This window comes from Leucoraja erinacea, chromosome 18, assembly GCF_028641065.1.
Source record: "Leucoraja erinacea ecotype New England chromosome 18, Leri_hhj_1, whole genome shotgun sequence".
Classification (NCBI taxonomy): domain Eukaryota; kingdom Metazoa; phylum Chordata; class Chondrichthyes; order Rajiformes; family Rajidae; genus Leucoraja; species Leucoraja erinaceus.
The window spans coordinates 20,735,085-20,755,853 of record NC_073394.1 but is presented as its reverse complement, the minus strand read 5'-3'; the positions used below and the strand labels follow the sequence as shown (position 1 = coordinate 20,755,853).

The 20,769-nt window shown below is 44.7% G+C and overlaps 2 protein-coding genes across 2 annotated transcripts; both read right to left on the bottom strand.

The window, feature by feature from the left end:
* Positions 1–1,064: 1,064 nt before the first annotated feature.
* Positions 1,065–4,730, bottom strand: myod1 (myogenic differentiation 1). The gene is made up of 3 exons (XM_055649515.1): positions 4,072–4,730; positions 3,073–3,148; positions 1,065–1,628 (listed from the first exon to the last, which is right to left on the bottom strand). The coding sequence occupies exons 1-3, from the start codon at positions 4,579–4,581 to the stop codon at positions 1,387–1,389; spliced, it is 828 nt and encodes a 275-aa protein (XP_055505490.1). The 5' UTR covers positions 4,582–4,730; the 3' UTR covers positions 1,065–1,386.
* Positions 4,731–8,792: 4,062 nt separating this feature from the next.
* zgc:172145 (Ferritin light chain, oocyte isoform-like) lies at positions 8,793–19,810 on the bottom strand. Its single transcript, XM_055649514.1, has 3 exons — positions 19,418–19,810; positions 14,695–14,841; positions 8,793–12,253 (listed from the first exon to the last, which is right to left on the bottom strand). The coding sequence occupies exons 1-3, from the start codon at positions 19,583–19,585 to the stop codon at positions 11,957–11,959; spliced, it is 612 nt and encodes a 203-aa protein (XP_055505489.1). The 5' UTR covers positions 19,586–19,810; the 3' UTR covers positions 8,793–11,956.
* Between the last annotated feature and the right edge of the window lie 959 nt (positions 19,811–20,769).

Here is a 20,769-nt window from a genome sequence, read left to right as displayed (position 1 = left end):
TGTATTGTTTTTTTTTAAAAAAGACAAAGTGCTGGAGTAGCTCGGTGAGTCGGGCAGCATCTCTGGAGAACATCTCTGTAAAAACAGTTCCGCCGCCTATTCAAAGGTAGGTACGAAATGCTTAAGTAACTCGAATAATACAGGCAGCATCTCTGGAGAGAAGGAATGGGTGATGTTTCGAGTTGAAACCCTTCTTCAGACTGATGTCAGGGGGGAGGGTGGAACAGAGATAGAATGTAGTCGGAGACAGTAAGACTGGTGGGAGAACTGGGAAGGGGGAGGTGGAAAGAGGGAAAGCAAGGGCTATTTGAAGTTAGATAAGTCAATGTTCATATCACTGGGGTGTGAGCTACCCAAGTGAAATATGAGGTGTTAATAGAGAATAGGTGCAGGAGTAGGCCATTCGGCCCTTCGAGCGAGTACCGCCATTCAATGTGATCATGGCTGATCATCCCCAACCAGTACCCTGTTCCTGCCTTCTCCCCATATCTCCTGACTCCGCTATCTTTAAGAGCCCTATCTAGCTCTCTCTTGAAACTATCCAGAGAACCGGCCTCCACCGCCCTCTGAGGCAGTGTTGTTCCTCCAATATGCGCTGGGCCTCAATCTGACAATGGTGGAGGCCCAGGACAGAAAGGTCAGATTGGGAATGGGAGGGGGAGTTAAAGTGCTGAGCAACCAGGAGATCAAGTAGGTTTAGGCGGACTGAGCGGAGGTGTTCAGCGAAACGATCACTGAGCCTGCGCTTGGCCTCGACTATATACAGGAGTTGACGCCTGGAGCAGCGGATACAGTAGATGAAGTTGGAGGAGGTCTGTGCCAATTCATCTCCTCCAGAGATGCATTTACCAGTTTCAATCCAACAAGTAGCCAACTTAAGCAGCGATTAGAATTAGTGCAAAAATCGGAAAACATTATTTTATAAATACGTTTTATTTCGTATTTCTTGGAACAGTCTTGGCATTCACACTGATAATATATAATATAAATATATAAATTTAGTTTGGCACATCAAACCAGGTATTTCTATACACAAGCGACATTAAATATTTCAATGGATTGGCAAAAAAAGCGACTCTTATATACAATTATACACAGAGTTGTACAAAAGAAGTGGTCCACATTAGGTGTCTGTTACTTTTTTTTTTTAACTTGGGATGCATTTAAAGAGGAAAATAAAAATGTCTAATTTAGACAGGTCTTGGACGTGGTGATTGTTTGTATTGAATTCCATGTAGTTAAGAGTTGGCGATCTCGGCAATGGTCTGTTTATTGGTAGGTTCCTCCATTCGTTAGGAACCGATTTCAGAGACCGGCACTGTCTCCTGCGGTCAGTTTTGGGTTCAATCGTTTCACCAGTGCACCCTCGGTAGTTGGGTTCGCCGGTTATAAAACCTGGTAGATTGGGTTGTCGGGCGGTAGCTCGGTGACGGTGCAGTTGTTCGGCGATGGGATAATGGCCAAAGGATCGCTCAAAGTGGCGCCTTCCCGGGGAGACGAAGGACTAACCATGGTCGCGTCTGGCACCATCATCACCGGACAAGTCGGCCGGTCGGTGGAGATCCGTTCGACGATGTTAGAAAGGCAATCCAGGCTCGAGATCACGGAACTCTTGCCAGTTTTCACATCTAAACACAACGCACATTACAATGAGATAATGAACGGCACCGCACTTGGACAAAAGTCACCTTTTCTACTTGTCAGAAATATTGAGGGACAGAACACACAGCGCTGGAGTAACTCAACGGGCCAGACAGCATCTCCGGACAACAAGGACAGACAATGTTTCGGGTCAGGACATTTGGCTATTTTTTGAAGGGTCGATTGATGGTTTATTCGTTAGGAAGGGTGTCAAAGGTTAAGGGGAGAAGGCTGGAGAATGGAGTTGAGAGAGGAAAATGGATCAGCCACGATCGAATGGTGTAGTAGTCTCGATGGGCTGAATGCCTAATTATGCTCCTATGTCTTACTATCCCTTCCTCAGACCGAAGAAGGGTCCAGACCAGAAACGGCACCTATCCATGTCCTCCAAAGATGCTGCCTGACCCGCTGAGATATTCCAGCATTCTCTATGCAATATTCCAACATCTGCAATTCCTGGTGTCTAGAAATATCCAAATAGTTAGAAAATAGCTAATTAAATTAATTACTGACAGATAAAAAGAGAGACCGTGATGTGTTCAAATTATTCAAAACTAAACCCAATGACCTCTGACCTTTGGGGAAAAAAAAAATAAATCGGCAATGGAATGGTGGAGCAGACTCGATGGGCCGACTGGCCTAATTCTGCTCCTGTGTCTTATGTCACCAGTTGGGAAGGTTTAACCCGAGGTACACAAAAATGCTGGAGAAACTCAGTGGGTGCAGCTGCATCTATGGAGCGAAGGAAATTTCCTTCGCTCCATAAATGCTGCTGCACCCTCTGAGTTTCTCCAGCATTTTTGTGTACCTTCGATGTTCCAGCATCTGCAGTATCTTCTTAAACAAAAGTTCAACTAGAGATGGTTAAACCAGTGTGTGGGGGTGGGGGTGGGGGGGGGACACCTTCCAGCGCCAGAGACCCGGGTTCGACCCTGACTAAGGATGCTGTCTGCTTGGAGTTTGTACATTTCTCCCTGTGACCGCGTGGGGTTTCTCCGGGTGCTTCGGTTTCCTCCCATCTCCCAAATGCATATGCAGGTTTCTACGCTTTTGTAAATTGCCTTTCCTTTATACGATAGAACTAGTGGTGATGGCCAGCGCCGGCTTGGTGGGTTGATGGGCATGTTTCCACGCTGCATCTCTAAAACTAGAGAGATTTTCGAAATTCAACAATTCCTAATGGAGGCAAGCAAGTAATTCTTGCACCTTGTCGTTCCATGGTACAAACTAGATATTTCACATTGTGACATCTTCATCGAACTCTTCTCCTCTCAAGTGACTTTATATTTTCCCGATATTGCTACTCTGAAATAGGAATTGTTGCAAAGGGGAACATTTGGCTGGATGTGATCACTGTGAACGGTGGCTCCACGCTTTCCCATGATGGAGTCCCGCTGTGCGCGTCGCTGGTGCGGGGAATCGTTCACTCACCGTTTGTCGTATCCGAGAAGTAAGTGTTGTCGTAGGCGGCGCGTCTCCTACCGCAGGCGGGCCCGCTGCAATCCAACTGCAAAATCAAACACGGGAACGATGAGCTGAGACACAGGGCCGCTACTTGGAAGATCTATCCACGTCTGTATCAGATGAAGCTTTAAGCTGCCGGGGTCTACATCGGATCAAGCTTCAAACTAATTTGACTACGTTTATATCGTATAAGGCTTTGGACTAGCAGAGTTTATGATCAGACAACGCTTTAAACTATCGGAGTCTGCATCGGATGATGCTTTAAAATGTCTGTTTGTGTCGGATAAGATTTTAAACTTTCAAGAGTTTGTATCGAATAAGGTTTAAAACTTAAATGTAGATCGGACCAGGCTTTAAACTATCAAGGTTCATATCAGATGCAGCGTTGAACTACCAGAATCTACATCGAATAAAGTTTTAAACTATCCCAGTTTGTATCGGATGAGAGCTCAAACTTCAAGTAACAATTCTTACTTGGATTAAATAGAAAACCAAACACGTTAGCGATTTGCCTTCCAACTCTTACACGTGAGGTTTAAGGTGTTTGGTCATCACTACAACTTTACTGTCATGGTACATCATTTTAAATGAGATGCTGGCAATTATTTAGAATAATATAAGCCTAACATTCACCAAAATACCCAGACCGTTTACATTTGGGACATTCTCTATATCCATTATGTATGTGAGTATTTGTGAGTGTATGTTGGTGTGGTTATACAATATGTGCGAGTATACAGTGTGTGTGAGAGTGTATGTGGGTATATATGTACGTGAGTATATTTGTGTAGGTATATGTGAGTATACAGTATACTCACAGTATGTGGGTGTACATATGCCAGTATTCGAGTATACAGTGAGTGTGTATTATATATGTGTGTGTATGTATATATGTGTGCGAGTATACAGTATATGTGGATATGGGTGTGTATAATATATATATATGTAATCTCGCAATTCTCTTACCATCCCATCCGAGCAAGTGGACCGTGGGCTGGAGGCATCCGAGTCGACACTGTAATGATCCATGACCGCCAGGTAGTTGTCGTCCTGCTCTCTCAGGAGAGCCTGCAAGCTCTCGATGTACCTGATGGCGTTCCTGAGGATCTCCACCTTGGGCAGCCTCTGGTTCGGGTTGGTGGACGTGCACCTCTTGAGCGTCTCGAACGCCTCGTTCACTTTGCTCAGGCGCCGCCTCTCTCGCATGGTGGCCGCTTTCCGTCGGTCGGCGTTGGTCGTTTTCCTCTTGCACGCCTTGCAAGCCCACAGCAGGCAGCGGCCGGCCTGGTGGTGGCCACTGGGCGCTCGGATGTGCTCGTCTTCGGTCGCCACCTGGTCGGCTTTGAGCAACCCAACGTGCACCAGCCTGGGGTCCAGGTCCTCGAAGAAGTGGATGTCTGAAGTGGAAAAGCAAGAGTCGTCGTAGAAGTCGTCGGCGGAGGAGAAGGAGCAGAGAGAGGTATCCGTTAGCTCCATGGTGGCCGCGGTTGAGATCCTCCTCCAACTTCCAGCAGAACCCCTGCTTCCCTCTCTAGTAGACGTCGCTCGCCCTTGGACTGCGCTGCTCGTACCGTATGGTACCTGTGCTGGGTGGCAGGAGAGTGTAGCCCTATTTATTCCAAATTCTCTGGGCGACTGCGGGAAACTCCTTCAACGCCCCCAGGTTCTCCCACCAGCCAATCCCATTGTTCTGCGAGGTGGCTAAGTTATCCACGGGTCGGGGCGGCGACCCTCCCGATTGGAAGGCGGCCTCTGTGGCTGGGGGTCCCTTTCACCCTTCAGATTTCAATCGCATTTGTGTCCGGCTATTACACGGGAAACGTCTCAACGAGAGGCCCCCCACCCCTTTCCTTCTCACTTGCATGATGACAAGTGCAATATTCCTAACACCCGCTGATTAAGACTTCTGCCAATTATACCCTCGTCTCCGTATCTTAGACTATTGGTAAAATACTTAAGGTCTCGCCTTTTCTAACACAATACTGTACTTCCAAACCACGCTTTGCTCAATACAGTCTCAAAATAAAGAAGAATAAAAATTATTTTCGTTACAGGAAATTAACTGCCATAATTTTCAGGGAATAAACCAACGGGAAAAAATTAAATGGGAACAAAATGTAAACGAACGCACGGAACAAGTGCAGCAAGTTTCTTGCGTTTGAAAATGATCGTTGGGGATTTAAGCAGAAAGCACGTCGTGGATGCGTTTGTGTTTTCCATACTTTATAACCACACTGGAATTCATGTAGAAATCTTCACAGAATTCATACTGTGAAGATTTCTATAGATCAGGAATCCATCATTTTTGTTAGTTCAATTCCAATAAGCAAAATCATTTTGGGACCCCCCCCCCCCCCCCCCCCCCCCCCCCCCCCCCCCCCCCCCCCCCCCCCCCCCCCCCCCCCCCCCCCCACCCCCACTTATATTCTTGTGGGTAGAGCAAATGACATTGTAAAATTAAATTGAACTATTTAAGCATTGATTTAAAAAAAAAGATTATCGAGGTGTGATAGGAGAATTGACGAATTTTATTTTCCGTTACTGTGCAAAATCTTGTGATTTGAACACTGACACCACCAAATAGAAACAACCATTTCCCTCGCATAACATAGAAAACTAACGTGTTTTAAACCGCTGAATGTTGTTTCCAGCTATTTTCTGCTGGGTGGAGATACTACTCGCTATATTTCTAGTTGTATAGTTGGCTAGTAATTCTAGTTCAAGAGTGTTTTATTGTCATACATACACAATAGTGAAATTCTTACTTATTGCAGCACAACTTAATGCAAGCACAATTTAATTATACACACACACACGTAACGATACGAATGAACAAGGAGGCTTTGGTGTCGAGACAGAGGGAAGTTCTCTGCCCACCGCCCTTGCCTGGGACGGTGAAAGATAACACTGCCCACCCGGTTGGTTGACATGACATACAACACGCACGCACTGCAGCCGCCTTCCACCCTACTCCCCCACCCCCTCCCCTAATGCGTGATATGGTGAGACAGTTTGTGACAAGCCGGCGACCTGGGGAATCGGAAGAATCCGGTGGACGGAGCGAACCGCCCGTTGACAAACTGTCTGCCCGCACTGTGGTGCACAGTAAACCATCTCTCTTAGATAACCCGGGCTTCACTTACAGATTAGATAGACACACACTCTGCTGGAGTAACTCAGCGGAACAGGCGGCATCTCTGGAGAAAAGGAATAGGCGACGTTTCGGGTCGAGACCCTTCTTCAGATGCCAGCATTTTGTGTCCATTGTCGGAGTATTTACAGTTTCTTCCTACAAATTCCTTCACTTGCAGTTAAGTCCGCATGGCACACTAACCGCAATCATTTGTAAGAATAACTCAACGGGTTCCAGGGGTACAGTTTTAATGCTCTGTTTAACTGCAACTGATTGTCATTCATTAATGATGTAGGTGAACGAATTTCCCTCTCGCCTGACTCTCAGTCTGAAGAAGGATTCCAACCCGAAACGTCACCTATTCCTTCTCTCCAGAGATGCTGCCTGTCCCGCTGAGTTACTCCAGCAAGTTGTGTCTATCTTTACTCTTTAATTGCCAATTTCCACAATGCATTGATGGTATCGATCTATGTGCCTACGCCTCAAACCCAATAGATTAGTTTATTGCAATTTCTCGTGATTCCGTACAGCACAGCTAGTCCAAACCTTTATCGCCCCTATAGACTGATTAAAAAAAACCCTACATTTCAACAAATTCGATTCTATTTTTCGCAACGTGATTTTAAAAAAAAATTGTTTCTTCTGAACCCATTTAAGAAGGGTCCCCATCGAAATGCCGAATTCGAACCCCCCCCCCCCCCCCCTCGAATACCCATGCTCTCCAGTGATGGTGCCCGACCCGCTGAGTTACTCCAGCACTTTATGCCTTTTTAGTAAACAGCCATTTGCAGTTCCTCCTGTCCATAATCTGTAGACCTGTAATCGGTTCTAGACCCAGTCTGAAAAAAGGACCCGACCCGATAGGTCTCCCATCCTTTTTTTTTCTCTGCAGAGATGCTGCCTGAATCGCAGAGCTACTCCAGCCCTTTGTGATTATATTTGGTATAAACCAGCATCTACAGTTCCTTGCTTCTACTAGCCTGTTATTCGGTTTCAATCTACTTTGGAGGAACCAGAGTCTGGGTAACTAATGTGAGACAATGGCCAGGAACAGGACTGAAGAAATGTCCCGACCCGAAACGTCGCCTATCCGTGTTCTCCAGAGATGCTGCCGGACCCGCTGACTTGATGTTTTACTCAAGATCCCAGCAACGGGAATCTGACTTCGAATTAGGCGGCAATCGATAGTTAAAATGAAGCAATTGGGGGAAAGCTAGTTAAAAGCCTCTACCTGTTCACCCGTGCTGACTGCCCTCCAACCCGTTTAAGTTTCGGTTCAACCAGAACTCAGTCTCCCAGTCTGAAGAATGGTCTCGACCCGAAACGTCACCTATTCCTTTTCTCCAGAGACGCTGCACGACCCGCTGAGTTACTCCAACATTTAGTGACTATCTTATGTGACCCTGTTTTTCTTAAAGCTATGGCTGAAAATCCAACGAATTGTGTGCCATTTTGGTCACTTAATTTGAGGAAGGACGTTATTGCAATTGAGGGAGTGCAGCATAGGTTCACAGTTAATTCCCGGGATGGCGGGACATTACATATGACGAAAGAATGGGTCGACTGGGCTTGTATTCGCTGGAATTTATAAGGATGAGAGGATATATTATAGAAACGCACACAATTCTTGGAGGATTGGACAGGTAGATGCAGGAAAATTGTTCCCGATGTTGGGGGAGTCCAAAACCAGGGGTCACAGTTTAAAAATAAGGGGTAGGCCATTTAGGACTGAGATGAGGAAAATCGTTTTCACCCAGAGAGTTGTGAATCTGTGGAATTCTCTGCAAATTCAATGTTTGCAAGACAGAGTTAGACATAGCTCTCGGGGCCAAGGGAATCAAGGGATATGAAGAAAAAGCCGGAACGGGGTACTGATTTTGGATGATCAGCCATAATCATACGTGAATGGCGGTGCTGGCTCGAAGGGCCGAATGGCCTACTCCGGCACCTATGTTTATTTCTATGTTTCTACCAACATTGTGGTATGTTATAATTCCCGCTTCGTGTTCCATTTTCAGAGTGCCTTTGTTTCTGCGATTTAAAATACAAAATCGTGTTTATTGCCATTATGTTCCTAATACACTGGCGATTATACCAGTATCGGCCTCTAACGAGTTAATTGTGTGCATTCCATGTTCTCTCTGCTGGTATTAGCCAAAATCGTCTCCGTGGCAAATCTCCAATTTTTTTTTTAAACTCCTGTCTAAGTCAAGACATGAATTTCAAATTCCGGAGGCAATTTGTACGACTTTTCCTTGTTGAAAAGGCGTAACTAAAATGCGCAAGCTGCCCGTTTAAAATCTCGCGGTTGTTATTAAATCGAATTTCGCAACGAATTTGTCGAGTTAGGGTTGGATTCTCTGACTGTGGTGACTCTGTCTCACAAAGAGTGGATGCCCATTTGAAACGCAGCTTGTGAATCGCCGAATTCCGACTGAAGGGTCTAAGCGCTGCTTGTAACGTGACCAGTGTTGATTAGGGGAAGTTATATTTAATTGGCCAAAGGCCGAACGACCAACCGCGCAGAATGTAATACACGATGCAATGCACTGGATTCTCTACCCAGGCGTTTTATTGTAAATGAGGGACACCGTTTCCAAACATTATAAAAGCTTATAAACCCGCGCCAGATAAACATATCTCAATCTTGCAGAAAAAAGAATCGATTCCACTACATAGTGAATAGAATCATCTATCTATATACATACAGCACTTCATGGGGTGTTAAAGACGGTTTAAACTGTATGAAAATACTTGAAGTAGTCATCAACAGCAGTTTTAAGAATACATTCCTTTCTCAATAGAATAGTTCAATGTCATGGAAACAGCGCCTTTGGCCCAACTTGCCCACACCGACCAACATGTCCCATCTACACTTATCCCACCTGCACCTGCCTGCGTTTGGCCCATATTTCTCTGAACCAGTCTATCCATGTAACTGTCTAAACGTTGCGATAGTTCCTGCCTCAACTACTTCGACTGGCAGTTCGTTCCATACACCCACCACCCTTCGTGCGAAAAAAAATACCCTTCAGATTCTTATAAAATCTTTCCCTATAAAATGTTCAAATGACTTTGAAAATGTTACAAATCTGTACATTTTAATTATGGTTTACGGAGGAGTCAAACGGGATGGAATAACTGCACATAGCCCGCCCGCCCTGTCATCGGCTCTCTGTGAAGTGAGAGCGCGTTAAGATCACCGGTGGTCGCGGAAGAGAAAGTAGCGAGGCCGTGGGAGGATCTCAAACACACACTGTCTCCGCTCTGTTCGAATACCCCCCCCCCTTTCCAACACTTCCCATTGCGAAAAAAAATGAAAGGAGTGTCATAATTCAAATGTCCTACATGTTTACACGAAATGGAGTGTAAAATTAAATGTAAATTTGCACAGAAGTGCATGTCTTGAGTCCGTTTAAATAGTAACAGACTAACCACATCGCTAACACTAATTAAGCACTAATACTGTCCTATTCACCTCCACCCCATTGTGGACATTGTCTCTGGATAATGCACTACAATGCAACTGTTGCGCTAGAATGCTGACAACTATATTCTGCACTGTCACCCCCTTTGCTCCAGCTACTGTACTTGCGTCTGGCGATTGTATTTATGTTTGGTATTATCCGATTTGAAGTCTGACTCAATCTACACTTCACGCTGCCTTTGAAAAGCAGAAAAAACATAATCAATAGCATAATCTATAGCAGGTGGAACATAAGCTTGAAAGCGCGCACCACCAGTCTCGGCAACACATTTGGCCCTTCAGTTATCAAGCTTCTGAATGGCCCTTCCATAAGCTAGGGTACTGTCTGATTCACCTCTACCCCGTTGCTGACATTGGACTTTGTCTATGGAACTGATACGCTGCAATGCTGAGAACTACATTCTGCACTGTGTCTTCCCCTTTGCTCTACCCATTGTACATTATTATGTATGGTATTATCTGAATTGCTTGAATACCATGCAAAGCAAAGCATTTTACTGGACCTCGGTATACATGACAATAATAAACCTAACCATGTCTACCACCCAGTTGGCAGCAAGACTCGTCACTTCACTTTCCCACTACATTAGTCCCTATAAGATAAATCAATCCACCAGAACAATTTGGTGTTGAGTTTTGCAAGGTTTCATCTTAACCAGGGAAGGAAGAAGGGTCCTGACCCAAAAATCATCTATCCATGTTCTCCAGAAATGCTGCCTGACCCATTGAGTTACTCCAGCCCTTTGTGTCCTTTTGTGTCGACCAGCACCTGCAGTTCCTTTGTTTCTACTGAATGCAGGTGGTTGGTTAATTAAAGAGGGTGCTGCTGGAGTATTAGATCCACTGGTCATCTAACTCTACTAATAATAATGGAAAAATTACAAACTATCAGAGAAGTAAGATGCATGATGCATTGACCTAGGGGCTTGAAGTTGCCACCAGAAAGAGCCAACTGTTTTCTTTGTTATGGCATTTTTAGGGGCAATTTTACAGAGGGCCAATTAATCTAGATGTCGGGGGAAACCCACGCGGTCGCAGGGAAAACGTGCAAACTCCACATGGACGATACACGAGGTTGGGATTGAACCCAGATCTCTGACGCTGTGAGGCAGCAGCTCCACGAGCCACCCATTGTTGTTACTTGCTGTTACTTTCCACTACTTTAGAGCTACAGCTTGGGAATGAAGGACAGTCCTCGATGGGAGTTTTAATGGACCCACTGGACTCAAAGGCTGGAGGCAATAGAACAATGAAACACAAGAACAGGCTCGTGGGCCCACTGGGTCCATGTCCAACACGATGCCAAGATAAACTAACCTCATCTGCCTGCACATGATCAATATCTCTGTGCTTTTCCAAAAGCCTCTTAAATGCCACTATCATATCTTCCTATTTCTGTGGCAGTATGTTCTAATCGTGTGTGTGTGTGAAAATGCCCCGCACATCTCCTTTAAGCTTTGCCCCTCTCAACTTAAAGCTATGCCCTCTAGTCTTCAACATTTCCACCCTGGGAAGAAGATTCTGATTGTCCACCCTTTCATTATTTGGATTAAAAAAATTATCAATTTCATTCTGGCCTTATCAGAGACCAGATTGACAGGATAGACTAAGAAATTGCAACAAACACTCCATCTGTGCAAGTGGATAGATTTGCATTTAAAACGACATTAGGTTCTGCGAGATGGGGGAATCTTTAGCAATACACAAAGTGCTGGAGAAACTCAGCAAATCAGGCAGCATCTGTGGAGGGAATGGACAGATGACATTTGGGTCTTCAAAATCCTGAGTTGAAATGTTGCCTGCCTATACTCTCCTCAGATGCTGAATTCCTCCTGCACTTTGCGCTAATATATGCTTTATATACCTCGCTGTTTTATTCTCAATAATAAAGAAACCAAGAGATTGTACTTCAGTGGCCTTGGTCAAACGGTCCAATTTCACAGAAATGCCATATTTGGGGAGATTGGGGGTGGCTCCAATTTTGGTGACCCTTCCAAACAACCGTAAAACTCCCATGAAGCTTCCTGTGGAACAAACACTGATATCCATACTGATTTACCCATTTCATTGCTCTTAAGTGAACCTTATAGCGTAGGGTTAAGAATATCATTTGCATCTCAAAATCCATTCATCTAGGAAAGGGAGGGAAATGTGTTTTGAAACTCGACACGTTGATACTGGAGATGTCCCAATCGTTGGTATTTGGAGGTGGAGCAAGGCCGAGGGATATTTCAGACTGCGGTTCTCAGCTCCTCCTGGAGATGGTCTATCAGGTACTCGCCGAAGCTGCTCTCTCCACCATCTGTGCAGCCCAGGCGCTTGGCGTTGGTGAGGAGGTCACCGGTCACCTTGATCTGTTGAACTTTGGGGACGAGTAGGCGTTTCCTGATGAAGCTGGCGGTGTGAGGGTCCTCCTGGGTTTTGCTTAGCGTGCAGAGTTCCTCCAGGAAGGAGGCGGCGTTTTTCCACTGGTCGAGGGCGATCTCCAGTGCCTGGAGAAGGTTGCGCACCATCAGGGTGTGGGGTTTCTGCAAGGACAACGCGGATGTTAAATCATGGCTACCCATGGGCATTCCCCCTCCAACGATGCGCAACTCTTGGATTTTCCGGCATTTCCACCGATTTTTACGGCGCAAGATCGGAAGAATCCCCATGGAAATTCAACATCAAGAAGATTCCTCTATCATACAGCATGGAAACCGGCTCCACGGCCCAACTTGCCCATGCCGATAAAGATGCCCCATCTATGTTTGGCCCCTCTATTATCCATGTCCAAGTATCTTTTACATGCTGTTATTGTGTCTGCCTCAATAACCTCCTCAGGCAGCTCGTTCTTTATATCCACCACTCTCTGAGTAAAAAAGCTTCATCACTCGTTCTGATTAAATCTTTCCCCTCTTGCCTAAAACCCACAGTTGCCCTTTATAATGTTTGGGACAAAGACCCATCATTTATTTATTTGCCTCTGTACGCCACAATTTGAGATTTGTAATAGAAAAATATCACACGTGGTTAAAGTGCACATTGTCAGATTTAAATAAAGGCCATTTTTATACATTTTGTTTTCACCATGTAGAAATTACAGCTGTTTATAAATAGTCCCCCCATTTCAGGGCACCATAATGTTTGGGACACATGGCTTCACAGGTGTATGTAATTGCTCAGCTGTGTTTAATTGCCTCCTTAATTCAGGTATAAGAGAGCTCTCTGCACCAAGTCTTTCCTCCAGTCTTTCCATCACCTTTGGATTTTTTATTGCTGTTTATCAACATGAGGGCCAAAGTTGTGCCAAAGAAAGTCAAAGATGCCATTGTGAGACTGAGAAACAAGAATAAAACTGTTAGAGACATCAGCCAAACCTTGGGCTTACCAGAATCAACTGTTTGGAACATCATTAGAAGAAAGAGAGCAGTGGTAAGCTGCAAAGGGACTGGTAGGACAAGGAAGACCTCCACAGCTGATGACAGAATAATTCTCTCTATAATAAAGAAAACCCCCAAACACCTGTCCGACAGATCAGAAACACTCTTCAGGAGTCAGGTGTGGATTTGTCAATGACCACTGTCTGCAGAAGACTTAATGAACAGAAATACAGAGGCTAAACTGCAAGATGCAAACCACTGGTTAGTAGCAAAAATAGGATGGCCAGGTTACAATTTGTCAAGAAGTACTTAAAAGAGCAACCACAGTTCTGGAAAAAGGTCTTATGGACAGATGAGACAAAGATTAACTTGTATCAGAGTGATGGGAAGAGCAAAGAATGGAGGAGAGAAGGAACTGCCCAAGATCCAAAGCATACTGCATCATCTGTGTGGGGGTGTTATGGTCTGGGCATGTATGGCTGCTGAAGGTACTGGCTCACTGATCTTCATTGATGATACAACAATGATGGTTGTAGCATAATGAATTCTGAAGTGTATATTCACATCCTATCTGCCCAAGTTCAAACAAATGCCACAAAACATTGGCCGGCGGTTCATTCTACAGCAAGACAATGATCCCAAACATATTACTAAAGCAACAAAGAAGTTTTTCAAAGCTAAAAAAATGGTAAATTCTTGAGTGGCCAAGTCAATCACCCGATCTGAACCCAATTGAGCATGCCTTTTATATGCTGAAGAGAAAACTAAAGGAGTCTTGCCCCCAAAAGAAGCATAAGCGAAAGATGGCTGCAATATAGGCCTGGCAGAGCATCACCAGAGCAGGCATCCAGCAACTGGTGATGTCTATGAATCGCAAACTTCAAGAAGTTATTGCATGCAAAGGACATGCAATAAAATACTAAACATGACTACTTTCATTTACATGACATTGCTGTGTCCCAAACATTGTGGTGCCCTGAAACGGGGAGACTATGTATAAACGCTGCTGTAATTTCTACATGGTGAAAATTCTGACAATGTGCACTTTAACCACGTGTGATTTTTTTCTTCTTTTTTTTTTCTCTATTACAAATCTCAAATTGTGGAGTACAGAGGCAAATAAATAAATGATAGGTTTTTGTCCCAAACATTATGTCCTCTGGTTCTTGATTCCTCTAATCTGAGTAAAATACTCTGTTCATTCACGCTATTCATTCCTCTCATGATTTTACACACCTCTATAAGATCACCCCCCAGCCTCCTGCGCTCTAGGGAATAAAGTCCTAGCCTGCCTAGCATCTCCCCCTAGCTCAAGTCCTGGCAACATCCTCGTAAATTATCTTTTCTTAATTCTTCTTGTTGATTCAATCTCAACTAATGGTTCATAAAGTGACTTGAATGTTTTCTATTCACTCATGATGTATACCTTTGTTGGGTCAATAGAAACTGTGCAGTTGTACGCTAGATTGAGCAGGCTGACTCAGTGATAAAATGTCCCATTATGTTGGCTGATAGATACATTTACTTGAGAACGCTTTGTATGATCATATTCCTCCTTGTCTGCCTTATCGCCTCAATGTTGTTTGTGGCCCAACATGCAGCAATACCTGAATATCTTTGGGGCAGTAGTGTCCTCCGCGATCCGCTTGATAGTCGAGTAAGGTTTGTGCGTTTTGCTCCTCCTCTTCAGTTATCTTGTGGAAATAGCCAGCCACTCTGGGCAGCGCAACATCATCCTGTTCAAAAATCTCCGCCTAAACACAAAGCAGGAACAACAAAGTAGACAACATCAGTCTGAAGAAGGGTTTTGGCCCGAAACGTCACTTATTTCCTTCGCTCCATAGATGCTGCTGCACCCGCTGAGTTTCTCCAGCATTTTTGTGTACCTATGACCGTGACATTAATTGGTTGCTCAAATAAAGGCTCAATCCTCTCTTGCCACCCAGCGCAGAATTCTGAAAGGTAAGATCACCTTGGCTCACCTGATCTCCCGGTTGCCTACCATTTAAACTCCCCTTCCCATTCCCATACTGTCGCTTGGGCAGCTTACAACCAAGTCATCCTACTGGTTCCATTGTTCGCATCTTTGTATCCCTTCCTTATCACTTCTTCCCCAGCCACCAATGGGCTATTACGGCCTCCACCCTTCCTTGGTCATCTGTTGCTGGTCTGCTTTGTTCTGACTTATTTTTACATCCAGTTCTTTCCCCTCTACTTTGTCTGAAAAAGGGTCGAACCGAAATGTCACCCATCCTTTTCCTCCAGAGATACTTCCTGACCCACTGAGTTACTCCAGCAATTTGTGTCTATCTTCATTCTAAAGGGTAATGGTAATCCCATTATTACCAGGGTTTGCGACATTGTGGGCAGCAGTGCCCGTTCTTGTGCAGTACTGTTCTATGGTCTATGAACAGAAGTACAACTGCATCGACACATTGTGTCAAGTCATTGGGTATGTTTAAAGCAGATATTGGCAGGTTCTTGGTTCGTAAGGGTGTCAAAGGTAACAGAGAAAAGGCAGGAGAATAGGGTTGAGATTATAAATTCATAAAATCATAAGACAAAGGAACATAATTAGGCTATTCAACCCATCAACTCTCCCAATTTTACTTGTTTTGCAGCTGCTGTGGTAATTGGGAACTTTGGTCCAACTATCATAATAATAATCAGAATCTGGTTAAATTATTCATCTAAAATAAGCGCCAAGTATCGGAGTAACTCAGGAGGTCAGGCAACATCTCTGGAGGACATGGAAAAGTGACGTTTCAAGTCGGGACCACAAGGGAGAGGTAGTGATGGTGTCTTTTTACTATTCCTCAACAAATCCGATTTTGTTTCCAGTAATGGGATTCTTAGTTGAGTTTAGAGATACAGTATGGAAGCAGGCCTAATGGCCCACAGAGTCCACGCCAGCCATCGATCACCCTGACTATAGTTGTATCCTACACACCAATTAACCTGCAATCCTGGAATGTGGGAGGAAACCAGAGCACCCGGAGGAAACCCACGTGGTCACAAGGAGAACGTGCAAACTCTGTACAGGCAGCACCCATAGTCAATATCATACCCGGGTTTCTGGTGCTGTTAGGCAGCAACTCTACTACTGCTGCCCCATTTTTTTTTCCCATACTTTTTTGTTTCCTCTGTACGAGTTTTAAGAAGGGACCCAACTCGAAATGTCACATACTTTCTCCAGAGATGCTGTCTGACTGTCCTGCTGAGCTACTCCAGCACTTTGTGCCTTTTTTTTGTAAACCAGGCTCTGTTGTTTCTTGTGTCTCTAAATTATACTTCTTCCAGGGTAGCATAAGCCTTCTGCAAAAGTGTCTTGTCTCTATCAATTAATTCAGCACAGACTCATAAACACACCTGCATTATGGTTTGTGTGATTTGTTATTTAACTATCTACTTACTTTGCTAAATAGGGGGGAAACATGCTGTTTGAAATGTCGTTTGACTACTTTTCAATTAAATATTAATTATGTTCAGGTATTTGCAGATATAAGTTGGCAAGGTGAATCAGATAAACTTGCAGAGCATTCAGTGTGGAAACAGGCCCTTTGGCCCAACTTGCCCACACCAGCCAACATGTCCCATCTACACTGGTCCTACCTGCCTGCGTTTGGGCCTTATCCCTCTTAACCTGTCCTATCAATATACCTGTCTAAATGTTTCTTAAACTTTGCAATACTACCTGTCTCAATTAATTCCCTCTGGCAGCTCATTCCATGCACCCACCACCCTTTGTGTGAAAAAGTTACCTCTCAGGTTCCTATTAAATCTTTCCCACTTCATCTTAAATCTATGCTTCTTGTTCTCAATTTCCCCAACTCTGGGCAAGAGACTGTGTGAATCTACTTTATCCATTCCTCTCTTGATTTTGTACACCTCTTAAGATCACACCTCATCCTCCTGTGCGCCAAGGAATAACGTCCTAGCCTGCTGAACCTCTCCCTATAGCTCAGACCCTCGAGTCCTGGCAACATCATCGTAAATCTTCTCTGCACCCTTTGTAATTAATTACCTACAAAATGTACACCTTGCACTGGATGGTGTAACTCCCTTAAGGGCCTGTCCGATTTAGGCTATTTTTAGGCAACTGCCGGCGACTGTCATAGTCGTAGCAGGTCGCTGAAAAACCGGCGACATAGTATTTGAAATAGAATCACTACATTAACAATGAAACACAAAGTCAGCACCGGCAACAACTTACGTCACCTGGCAACAACCTACGTTAACCTGGCGTTGACTACGACAGCACCTACGTCCGAAGAAGTCAATATATTCTCATTGGCATCAAACCCACTGTCACCTATTGTCTCCGAAAATTTTTCAATATGTTGAAAATCCAGCGGCAACTAGAAAGATGCTACGACTCTTTGGGCGACTGAGGAGACGACTCACGACCATACAGGCGACACCCCGGCGACAGCCTGCAGTCACCTAAAAAATGGCCTAAGTGGGACAGGGCCTTTAGTATATTTGGAACATTAAACTGTCGGTAAGCAATTTAATAATGTTCTGAGATAGACCAAATGGAAGCTTGATTTATGCCAATGACTAGAGGGCATAGCTTTAAGTTTAACTTAGTATTGTCATGTGTACTGAGGTACAATGAAACATTTTTTGTTGTGGGCTATCCAGTCAGCAAAGATGACTAAACATGATTTCAATCAAACCACCCACAGCGTACAGATACAGGGTAAAGGATATAATGTTTAGAGTACACCTTTAAGATGGGAAGGGCAAAGTTTAAAGTTTAAAGGAAATGAGCGGGGCTTTTTTTTTTTTCTGCCTGGAATCAGCTGCCAGAGGTGGTGGTGAAGGCAGATACAATAGTCGCATTTAGGAGGCTTTTGGATAGGCACATGAATATGCAAGGAATGGAGGGGTATGGATCACAAGCAGGCAGAGGAGGTTAGTTTAACTTGGCATCATATTCAGCACAGACAATGTGGGCTGAAGAACCTGTTCCTGTGCTGTATTTTTCTGTGAAGAATGGTCCCGACCAAAAATGTCACCTATCCTTGTTCCCAGAGGCGCTGCCCGACCTGCCGAGTTACTCCAACACTTTGTCTTTTTGTAAACCAGCATCTGCAGTTCATTTTATGTGCTGTATTTCCTTTCTATTTGTCGTTGTTCTACATCAGAGTGGTGAAACTGACTAATGCAGCAATGAAGTCACTGCATTGCACACAAGACGCAGTCTGACAGCAGTGATCACTCACTCCCCATTCTCACTGTACATGGAAGGTTCGGCAACTCAAACGCCCAGGAACGAATTGGAAAAAGTGGTGAACGCTGTCCGGTCCATCACGAGTACTGACCACCATCGAAGGGATCAGACCCACACCAGCCTGACCACACTCTCATTTCACTTCTGCCATCGGGAAGTAGGTACAGGAGCTTGAAAACTATAACGTTCAGGATCGGCTTCTTCCCTACAACCATCAGGCTTTTAAACACTACAATCCTCCAAATAGGCTCCAATCTACAAAGACTTGGAGGCATTACTTGTGACTATTATTTTCTCGTTATTTGTCCGTTTGTCATTGTGTGTGTGTGTGTGTGTATATTTGTATATATATATAAAATATATATAAAATGTATTGTGTATATGTAATTGTGTAAAAAAGGTGTAGGAAGGAACTGCAAATGCTGACTTAAACAGAAGTCGAACACAAAAAGCTGCAGTAACTCAGTAGGTCAGGCAGCATGTCTGGGGAAAAGGAATAGGTGTGACGTTCCTGGAGGAGACCCTTCTTCAGACTTAGTCAAGGGGTCGATATCTATCGTTCCCTTTGTCCCTGATTCTCGGACTGAAGAAGGGTCTCAACCCAAAACATCACCACCTATTCCTTTTCCCCAGAGATGCTGCCTGGCCCGTAACTCATTTTTTTTCGTGTATGTGCGTGTGTGTGTGTGTGTGTGTGTGTGTGTGTGTGTGTCTATATATATATATTTATATATATATATATATATATATATATATACACACACACGTATATGTATATATATATATATATATATATATATATGAGTTTATGTTTTGTTTATTATGGGGTTTACAGAGTGCTTGTTTGCATATCTGGTGTGCTGCTGCAAGGAATCATTTAATTGCTCCGTTTCGGGCCATATGCAAATACTCAACACTCTTGTCTTAACTCTTGATCTCCGGACAACATGGATAGGCGAAACGTTTTTTTTTGTTTTTGCAGTTCCCCACCCAGTTCCCAATCACCCCTTCCACTCAGTGGGGATATCTCTTTCTGGGACCATGCCTGGAGGAGTTGGTCACAACTCCAGGTCCACATCTCATTCTCCCCTTACCAGAGCCTGGAACCTGTAGGACACCTCGTAGAAGAAGGTGATAAGTCCGCACACTGACTCCTCCACTTCCAACGGGTAGTTCTGCTTCACCTGGGCGCCGGGCAGCGGCCGGTGGGAGTTACAGCTAGGCAAGCAAGTCTTCAGGCGCTTGCCCTTCGGTTCTGCCATGGGTGCCAGTAGCAAGCGTCCCAAGCACTGCTGCCAGGAGCTCTGCTCAAATTAGAGACGTTCCTCTTCCAGTTCAACGCGATGTTCATCCGGATGACTGGCTCTCAAGGGTCAGAAGGCTTTTGACAAGGAAGCGATCGCCCGCAGCCAGAGAATCGAGAGCGACTGTTCGGTGAAGGAGATGATTAGGCGTTAAAGTTTATCCCGCATTTGTCGCTTCACTTGCGTTGAGTCATAATCTGTCCACAACTACCTCCATGAACACGCCCTCCTTCCTTGTAAACTGCAAACCCGATTAAACCAAAATAAAAGTCTGAATGAAGAAAGGTCCCGACCCGCCTGTCCATGTTATCCAGAGAGTTTGCCTGACCTGCTGAATTACCCCAGCAAATAAATGCGACGAAAGATTAAAACGACTATTTGGCAATCGTACTCAGTCTAGAGCCATGTTTAAGAAAGAACTGCAGATGCTGGAAAAATCGACGGTAGACAAAAAATGTTGGAGAAACTCATCGGGTGAGGCAGCATCTATGGAGAGAAGGGATAGGCGACGTTTCTTTCTCTCCATAGATGCAGCCTCACCCGCTGCGTTTCTCCAGACTAGTCTACAGGCCCTTCAGCCCAACGTCCATGATAACCGAGATGTCCCATCTGTGCTAGTCTCACCTGCCCACATTTGACCCATATCCCTCTAAATCTTTCTCCGTGTCTTTTAAACGCTGTTATACTACCTGCCTCAACTACCTCATCTGGCAGCTCGTTCCATATGCCCACCCACCCTCTGAGAGAAAAAATTCCCCCTCAGGTTCTTATTTGCCTTACTTGCTGCCTTAAACCAATGGACAGGTACATGGATAAAAATATGTTCAAGAAGGAACTGCAGATGTCGGAAAATCGAAGGTACACAAAAATGCTGGAGAAACTTAGCGGGTACAGCAGCATCTATGGAGCAAAGGAAATAGGCAACGTTTTGGGCCGAAACCCTTCTTCAGGCTGATAAGGGGTGGCGGGGAGAAGGAAGGAAAAAGGAGGAGGCGGAGCCAGCCAAAGGGCTGAGGAAGGGGAGGAGACAGCAAGGGCTAACAACATTGGGAGAATTCAATGTTCATGCCCGCAGGATGCAGACTCCCTAAGCGGAATATGAGGTGCTGTTCGTCCAATTTCCGGTGTTGCTCATTCTGGCC